At 34.7% G+C, this 9,837-nt stretch overlaps 2 protein-coding genes across 7 annotated transcripts in view; one reads left to right on the top strand and one right to left on the bottom strand.

The window, feature by feature from the left end:
• LOC108382557 (synaptic vesicle 2-related protein) overlaps positions 1-9,304 on the top strand; it is a 281,392-nt gene extending 272,088 nt beyond the window's left edge. The window contains exon 10 of the mRNA XM_017638936.1: positions 8,520-9,304. Coding sequence (XP_017494425.1) covers positions 8,520-8,685 — 166 coding nt within the window. The 3' untranslated portion in view covers positions 8,686-9,304. The remainder of the gene's footprint in view (positions 1-8,519) is intronic.
• Positions 1-9,837, bottom strand: part of Not11 (CCR4-NOT transcription complex subunit 11) — a 131,544-nt gene that overhangs the window by 76,213 nt on the left and 45,494 nt on the right. The gene's annotated exons all lie outside the window — the stretch shown is intronic.

Here is a 9,837-nt window from a genome sequence, read left to right as displayed (position 1 = left end):
TTATATGAAGACTAATAGTTTCTGCTGCAAAACATTTCCAATATCAAACAGTATGTTATCAAGGTTGAATAGCTCAATATATGACAACAACAGAAATGTAAATCATTCAGACACTATAGGTGATTTTTAAGAAATTGTGGAAATAGCTGATCTCGCGTTATTATAGGTTTTTCTTTAATTTTTAGCGCCGAGCTCTTAAAAGCGGATTGTGCGATTAATCAATTTATATGAGTTATAGAAAAATTTAATAATTGCGGAGTCCTATTGCAAAATGTGTCCAAACAAATATTTTTAAAAAGTATGCGTATTTTTAAAGAAAATTGTTTGTACATCAATATTATATAAGTGATTTGTGTTATTTATTATTACTAGCCTGCGGATTTTTATGCAGAAATCGGAGCCTAAAAATATGTACTACTTAACTGTAAACAAAATGTGTAGAAATTTAGACACTTTGTTTATTGTTATGTGACACATATTTCTAGGCTCCGTATTTTGCATAAAAATCGCAGTCTAATTATTACCCTCTGAAGGTATTATATTCGTTTTTGGTTTTAAAAACTATATTATAAAAAGATCTCATTTTTAAAATAAAAGATTTGTTAAATCGATTTCATGAATTGCGCTTTTTATTTAAACAATCTGGACACCCTGATATGTACATACACAATGTTGTTGCATATCTGTACATTCATTCACAGTATCAATAACAACATTGCTGCAGAGCCGTGCGCTTTATTATTATTACCTCCCTTTTATTAGCTCAGGATGTAACTATGTAATATGGATGCGCCTAAAAGATGCAGCGATTTCTATTATCATACCTCATGACAGTACGAATGCAAATTATAATAGCGAGGTTTTAGTTTTTTAAACTATAAATTTTATTTTGATTTGAGCATTGTTATGTTCCATTTATTCGTTTTCGTCCCTGTTTTGTTTTCATATCGAGCGAAGCATTTCTATGTTCGTGCGAATGTGATACAGCGGAAGATCTGCAAAACAAAAATGTTGCTTTGGCCTGTGTACAGATACCCATATAAATCTTACATGGTTTATTTTGATGTTTTTTTCTGAGGCAAATATGTTTCTATTTGTATTATAAATCTATATATAATCGTAGAGAGACAATTTACTTTCGAATTAAGGTTCTGGATCTGAAACTTTGCACAAACATTTCAGATTTAAGGATCATTCGATGTACATATTTGCACGGAAAGATTTTTTAAAATTTTAGATTGAGCATTTTCACCAATTTTGAACAATTTCATTTCTTTATTTTCAATTTTGTATAGTTTTAAAATGCTGGAAAACTTAAAAAAATCCTGGCGGGCAAACTGGGGGAACGGTAAAGTATTTTAAACTCTAGATAAATATGCGTTTCAGAGAATCTTGTTATTTCAGTTTAAGATAGCCTGGTGTAATTAATCAAAACCACGTGAAGGATCGATCCATTTCGTCTACAAAATAAACACTGTACGATAGTTAATAAAGAAATGGTTAATATGTTGTCCGGAGTAGATATGGCGTCGATATCTACTGTCGTTTCTGAATATCCACAGGAGCAAGTAGAAGTAGGGGAGTTGCACCTCATGACTTGACACTAAAAGTTAGAGCAGTTGTGATCAGTGTTGCCTCGAATAATTTTTAGTGGTAGCCAAATTCCTTTAAAAAAAGGGCTAAAAAAGAGCTAAAAAAAGTCGTTGTGGGTAAAAATGGTAGCTAAAATTTTTTACTTACATATCTATATGTAAGTATACACGCAAACATTTTCAATAAGTATTGGTATAGAAAAACAATAATGGGAAAAAAGCTATTATTTTATCCAACCAAAAACCCTTTTGTATAAAAGGGGAAATATACGACACCAGCTTGCTGGCTCTATCAATTGATGCCGGTACAATATTTATTTCTTTTTTCTGGCGTTTCTACGATTCGTAATTCGCTCTCTCATTCATAATTCGCTCTCCCATTCGTCATTCGCCTTGCCAATTACCATCCGAATTACGTAATTCGCCATACAAAATTTTGAGAGCGGATTACCTCATTGGTAGGTGATTCAGATCGAATTACCATGCGAATTACGAACGAATCGGTGCCTTCTCTAATATTTACGGAAATATATCGAAGTTTTCACCGGTCTGGTCCCATTTGCTGACACTTTTTCTAGTTATAGAATAATATTAATAAAATATTCTCTATATAAATTAAAATTGTTGATAACTTAAATTTTAGCTCCATCTTCGATATTTGCAGTACACAAAAATAATAATAAATAGCGAAGAACAAGAACTATAACTAGAGCTGCCAACGAATTACTAATATGTATCGTGAAAACAGGGTAATTCGCGAATTACTTAGCAAACTACTTACAGAGCGAATTACGAATCGAGGAAACATTGTATAAAAATCAGGTCGAGGAAAGATCAAAATGATTACAGCCGAAATTTCATAATTTGTCTACCATTTTGTTAAACATTGTTTTTTTTTTTAATTCACAACTGTCACAACTGCAATATCGCGAACTTAATCTTCGACAAACACGGCTTTGACTCATATAGTGCAAGAAATTTCCGCCGAAATACTTTTTAATTAGAAAATTGAGCTAATTTCCCCACTCATGACACCAGCATGCTGGTACAATCATATAACTTTCAAATAGTTTTTGAAGTCGCACAAGCAGCTGGTCAATCACACCACAAGAACATACACGGTCAATCGACTCGACCATTTAACAAATTAAGCATATTAAGGGCCGTAAACTTATCTATTTTAAACTATAGTTAAGTCGGTAATAGATAAGTTAACAGCCCTAACACTTTTACAGTATGTATGTATAAAAAAGTAAGGAACATACAATACATATATATATGTATATATATCAGTCTTTCTTAGTTTAAAACTTCACCTGTTCCATAAATGAAAAAAATTAGATCAAATTAAGCATATATGCCAAGTATGAATAAATTCTCCAAAGGGCTAAAAATAGGGCTAGGGGTAATTTTAAATTTATGTGGCCAAAAAACTATGTGGCAGCTAAATCTAGCCACCAAAGGTCTAAAACGGCAACACTGGTTGTGATCCTAATCCACTACCAAAATATGTACATATGAAGGGTTAGTTAATGGTCTCGCCTAATAGTTAAAGAATCACAATGTAATTGTTGGATGCCGCAATACAAATATGTCCATACTAGCCAATGCCCACTTGCTTCGCGGCGCCTAATAAGATATTTTGTGTTGGCCAATTCAAAAATAGTGTTTAAAAGCAAAAGCAGTCTGTAAACTAAACATTTTTAGTTTAAATTGAAACGAATAAAGAGTAGAATCCTCCTCACACATAGGCCAAGAATAGTAGCGCTGTTATACCATATGGAATAATAATCCCTTTCGATGAATACGCATTATGAATTTCAATCAGATTTTATACAATATAGCGGGCTCATATTAAGGAAACGAATTTTTCAGCATACAGGTAGCTCACTGCGAATTTGAACGAAATCGGTTAATAAATACGACTTTTATAAGTAACTCTACTCCAGCGCCACCAGCGTGTTGTCTAGTAGGCTATAATAGGACCTTATATGCAAGGTATAACCTCCGACAATTTGACTGGTTTTTGAGTTTAGTCCAAACAACGAAAACGGCTATCATTTTATGTATGTATGTACATATACAGTGGTGGAAGAAATAATAGAAACTTTTTACTTTGACCAGTTTTGGCTATATTACTTTGTTTATTCGATGTTTAATGTTTTTGTATAAAAGTCTAGCGCAATATATAACACATACCATATAAATCCACATTTCAAAGTTTGTACAAAAATTATAAAAATTCAACAAATTTTATCAAAATCCCCCAAAAATTTCAAACTTTTCAATCAGATTTTTTTGAAAAATTTTGGGTATGCAGTTTTATAGCCCATTAAATTTTAGTAGGTCAAACTGCAAACCGCAAGACGCTAGAAAATCGCGTTGATTTTTAATTATTATTTTTTCCTTCCATATAAAAAGCATGGTCGAGCATACTTTATATGGAAGAAAATCCACAACACCGCCAGCCAAATATATTATTAAAAATCAACGCGATTTTCTAGCGTCTTGCGGTTTGCAGTTTTACCTACTAAAATTTATTTATGGGCTATAAAACTGCATACCCAAATTTTTTCAAAAAAATCTTATTGAAAAGTTTGAAATTTTTGGGGGATTTTGAGAGAATTTGTTAAATTTTTGTACAAACTTTGAAATGTGGATTTATATGGTGTGTGTTATATATCGCGCTAGACTTTTATACAAAAATATTAACCGTCGAATAAACAAAGTAATATAGCCAAAACTGGCCAAAGTAAAAAGTTTCTATTATTTCTTCCACCACTGTATGTTTCGAATGAAAAAAATATCACCATGAAAGTAATTAACGTTTCAAATTTGCATTAACAAAATCCGTTCATAAATAGGGCTTTTATCGGGTCCGTTTTTCGCAAATGCCTTTTTCATCATGCAGGTAGCTTGAATTTGAATGACATCGGTTTATAAATACGACTTTTATAAATAAGTCGACTCCCGCGCCACCTAGCGGGTCTATTTTTGACAAACGTATTTTCCATCACGCTGGTAACTTACATTTTGAATTTGAAAGAAATCGGTTCATAAATACGATTTTTATAAATAACTCGACTCCAGCGCCACCTAGCGGGTCTCATCGGTTCATAAATACGATTTTTATAAATAACTCGACTCCAGCGCCACCTAGCGGGTCTCATCGGTTCATAAATACGATTTTTATAAATAACTCGACTCCAGCGCCACCTAGCGGGTCTCATCGGTTCATAAATACGATTTTTATAAATAACTCGACTCCAGCGCCACCTAGCGGGTCTCATCGGTTCATAAATACGATTTTTATAAATAACTCGACTCCAGCGCCACCTAGCGGGTCTCATCGGTTCATAAATACGATTTTTATAAATAACTCGACTCCAGCGCCACCTAGCGGGTCTCATCGGTTCATAAATACGAATTTTTTAAATAGCTCGACCCCAGCACCACCTAGCGAGTTTTCTGGTAGCCTATAATAGGACCATATATGCAAGGTATGATTTCTGAAAATTTCACTGAAATTTATGCAGTAGTTTTTGAGTTAACTCCGAACAACGAAACCGGCTATTATTTTATATATATATAGAATAGATAAAGGGTTAGTTAATGGACTTTAAACATGTGGTTCGAATTATACTATCCCATATAGGGCGTTCTTCAACAAATTTTCTGAGATAGAGTGTTTTTCAATAAAATTCTGAAATAGGTTGTTTTTCAATAAAATTCTGAATTGGGCGTTCTTGGAAAGTTTTCTGAGATAGAGCGTTTTCGAACCGGCTGCCGATATAGGTCGATCTTCCACTCAGCCATCGATATATAAGTATCAAGGTCAGACCCTAGCAAGAGGATTGCTCAACGCATGGCGTATTGAGTAGAGTACGATCTTTCCAAATACCAAGTTAAAGTGAACAACCAAAAGCAATGCATGCGGGTTTTAGAATAAAGAAATATGCAGATTTTTTAGACCACGGAGCACACCGATTTTCGGGGATTATTACTAGTTGCAATTATTTTGATTATTGTGCCTTGTGTTATTGCCATTCTTGTGCCTATTTGTATTGCCGTTATTAAATCTGAAACTATTATTGTGATAGCCGTAGTTGTTGTGCTGTCTAAATCCTCCTTGAAAACTATTTGGTCTACTTGCCCGTGACCTAAAAGATACCACCTGCCGCTCTTTGACTTCATTATTGTGTTCTACAATCATTTTCGCGACTACATCCTTAGAATCGGTAAGAGTTGTTGATGCCAAAATAGATTTCACTAGCTCTGAACGACTGTTCAGCCTGCAAACGTTTACTGTCTGCTCTACCGCTTTCGCTTGAGTCATACCCTCAATAACTAGAGATCGCTCTAATGCATTAGATAATTCCTCTACTCGCTTCGAAAATCGGAATAGTTGTTATTAGTGATATGTAATGACGCGATTTTGCCGGAGACAACTTTGGAATTATCTGGTTTGATTCTGCTGCGTAGCGCATCTTTTATTTGATCAACTGAAATTATTTGACTGGGTAAAACCTCACCCGCTTTGCCTTCGAGTTTTAACTTTAAAAATGCTATAAATGTTGGAGTTAAATTTTCATCCGATAATTCTTCAATTAAAGTTATTTTGTCAATGAATGAGTCGAGCGATAGGGGTTACCACTATAGTTTTCTCGGGTTATAGACGCACACAGGCTAATAAATCTCTTTTGCTCACGTGTTGCCATTTTTATCTCGTTTGTATATTCAGTAAAATTTATATTCGGTGAACTAATCGTTACGCAAGGCGTTTCTTCAATTTGTAAAAAGTCTTTAAATGAAGGCAAAGAACCACTTTTTTTAACGGTGGAAACTTCTGGTGTGCCAGCTGAACAAACGTCACCAAAGTCGTCGTCGGAATCTACTTCTGAATTTAAAATATCTTCTTGTAAAAGAACTGAAAAATCTTCGGGTACTTTAACTTTACACCCAATTTTTTAAAACACTGAAGTAGTTTCTCTCTACTCTACTCTAAACTTTTAATTATAGAAGCTGGCTTGCTTCCTTGTTCCAATTTTTTTACTTGAATTAAAATATCATTGTAAGTTTCGATTCAAGATTTGTATATTCGTCAACTTTTTGAAGAACACGCTTGGTAACTTTTGAAAATTTTGCTTGTAAATCTTTGAATACAAGTTCGACATTTGACATCTGGCACACATGCAAATCAAAAGATCTAATGGTTATAAAAAATTCTTTGAATGAAAATTGTAAAATTTGAAGTTGAGCTAACATGGCTTAGAAAAATGAGGAAAATGTTTATTGATAATTATAATCGTTAAAATATTTTACCATATTTCAAACGCAATTATAAAGTTGGAGTATTGAAGCACGGCAATGGCACAGGCGAAAATTCGTATTAAATTTGTTTGAAATGTTTGAAAAAAGAAAAATTTATGAAAATTCCAAAATCTGACTCCTGCCTAATCGAAAAAAATGTAAAAACTGTATACAAATGAAAAGTTTTAAAATTGAAATGAAAAAATTTGTCGAAATTTGGCACACTGTGCACCATACATACTGCAAACCGCTATGCTGTACTTTCCTGCTCGCTCTTGCTGTTGACTTCGCTGCAGTTAAAGTTGTTGTTGTTGCTGCTGTACCGCGCCACGGCTTAGCGATACCTATCATTGGCGTTGTTCTGCATACCGCTACTCGTTGTTACCGTTCAGTGTCAAAGTGGCGTGGTTTTACGTACAGTTATATGTAACTCGTTTGTTACGGTGCAGTGGACGCCGTTATATAGCGTATGTTACGGTGCAGTGGTGGCTTTGTGGTACAGCACCTTCAACAAATGTTAGCTTTATTGCTCATTTTGCACTTTTATGAAAATGTTAGATTTTTCTTACAAAGTTTTTTTTCCACCACAAACCATCGCTAAATTATTTGTAAAATGTTTTCATACCGGCCACCGCATTTTCCACTTTATGTTGTTGTGTGTTGAAAACAAGTAAAGTTTTTAAAAATTTTGTTGCACTGTCACCGCACCTTTTGCTTTCAAGTTTGTATTTTTTTGAAAAATTTGGTACTACCGTATTTTTTGGTTGCTTTTTAATTTTTTTTTATTTTTTTTTTGGATTGTTAGGTTTTTTTTACCGCCACCACCGTATTTTATAATAAGTTTTGTTACAATGCGTAGAATTCATTTTCATTTTCTTCTAAGTTTTTCATCACACATGTATTTATGTATGCGCATATGTAGATATGTGTGTACGCGTGGTAAACTTTCAAGTCTTTGAGAAAAATGTTATGTTTTTTGTCTTTATTTGTATTTTTTTTTTTTGTATTTTTATTATTTTTATGTATAATATATTTTTGACCTTTTTTCTTCCGACGTAGGGCCACCATTTTGACCGCATGGGTCACGGTCGCCATGTCGAAGTGGATAAATTCCACTTCGTTAGTTGCTCGGTGTAGGTACCTTCACTTTTACCTCGCGCGGAGCCCTGGTGCCCTCTCTGAGAGGAGTTGCTGCTCGTGCCCCTGGTTGGCGCTGGGCCTGTAGCCAACAAAATGCTGAAAATTATATAAATGAAAACTTGGTCCTTTCGTTTTTAAAGTGCGCGAATGAATGACGCTAATTTATTTCATAATTTCAATCTTGACCTTAGGCTGCTATCATACATACGACAGGGTCGCATTTTTTTTATCGTAAATTCTTAATAGTAATAGATAACCTTATGGTGAATTCATGTAAGGAGATTACTAGTGATTTGTAGGGTTGCAAAATTGTATGCTTTGATCGCATTACAGTTAAAACTTAAAATGGCATTTTCACCTGATCCATCGTAAAACTCTGTGTACTTCCCCCCAATAACACTCTAAACTACCATTTCTTTACATTTTTCTAAGCCAATCTCAAGTATGTCCACCATCTAATACTGTTTTTTATTTCAGAATGGCGGGCATTTACCAATGCCAGCTCTGCTGTCACTTACGTCCATTACAGGCGTGCTCGTGGTTTCGGCGAATGACTGTAGAGGAGCGGATAGAAGCCGTCAGCAGACATAAATATTGCGGCAACTGTCTGGCCCGATCTCACACCACCAGGGTACGTCCGTGAAGAAACACTTCCCGAGTGTGCGAGCTCCCACACCATACTCTTTTGCATAGAAGACTAGATCAATCTCTAAATCAAACTTCCAGCACTGTAACCATCGTACCACCACGCACCCAAGTACGACAGTGCGTCCATACTCGCGTCTGCTTATGCCATCGACGACGAACAACACCTGGATCAGTGGTTCGCCGTCTTTCAATAAACAGCAACCGAAGAAAAGGCAGCCACAAACATAAAGTAGAGATGGGGCGCCGTGGCCGAAGCAGTAAACCCCATCGACACCTAGACCGCCTGGTGGAAGCAGCAGCCACCTCCTTACGTGATTTACAGCAGCACATAGATCGTTTTGCACCGGTGCAAGGGGGCCGGCATGATCACGATGAGCAGAGTGGCAACCTCATCTCATTGTAACCATAAGTAGTTGAATCTATCCTTTGTATATACGTATTAAGTTGATTATCTCATTGTAACCATAAGTAGCTAAATTCATCCTTTGTATATATGTACGTATTAAGTTGATTATGTATGCATGTATTTATATACACATATATAGGTGCTTAGCATACGATCGCATGGCAATCGATCGGCGACCGTCACAACTAAATCTTGAAATCCTTTTATAACTGAGTTTTAATTGAATTAAATTGTATCTCCTTTTAATCCCCTACAGAATTGCAGCCGTTGCAACTCTATTGACTGCGGTTTGCTAATTTTAGTCCTGCAATTGCCACGCCAATTCCTAGGGACTCGTCGCCTCAAAGAAAAATCTTGCCATACAAATATAATATCTGGGTAGGTATTCTATCGGAATCCACAATAAAAATTTACTTTTTGCAAAAACCCGATGTTTAACACCTTACTAAATATATCTTAACATACGTTAAAAAAAAAAAGTTTGACTATTGTCAATTAAATCGAATGCTTTGTATTGCATGCGCTCCACGTTTTTCATTTTCAATTTCATAGATTGTTTATAATGACTTTTGCTAAATTTCAAAATCAAAAGTTATCAAAACAAATTCTATGGGACAATATTATTTTCTACTTTTTAGTCCATTTATAAAAGCGTTGTATATTAAAAAGTTTTTTTATATTATTTATTTTTTTCTTTATGACGAGATAGTTTATTTTGTGAGAATCAACAATTTTTTGTAA

This window comes from Rhagoletis zephyria, unplaced genomic scaffold (genome assembly GCF_001687245.7).
Source record: "Rhagoletis zephyria isolate East Lansing unplaced genomic scaffold, Rhagoletis_zephyria_1.1 Rzeph_scaffold_00148, whole genome shotgun sequence".
NCBI classification, from domain to species: domain Eukaryota; kingdom Metazoa; phylum Arthropoda; class Insecta; order Diptera; family Tephritidae; genus Rhagoletis; species Rhagoletis zephyria.
This window is presented reverse-complemented; position numbering and strand designations above follow the sequence as displayed.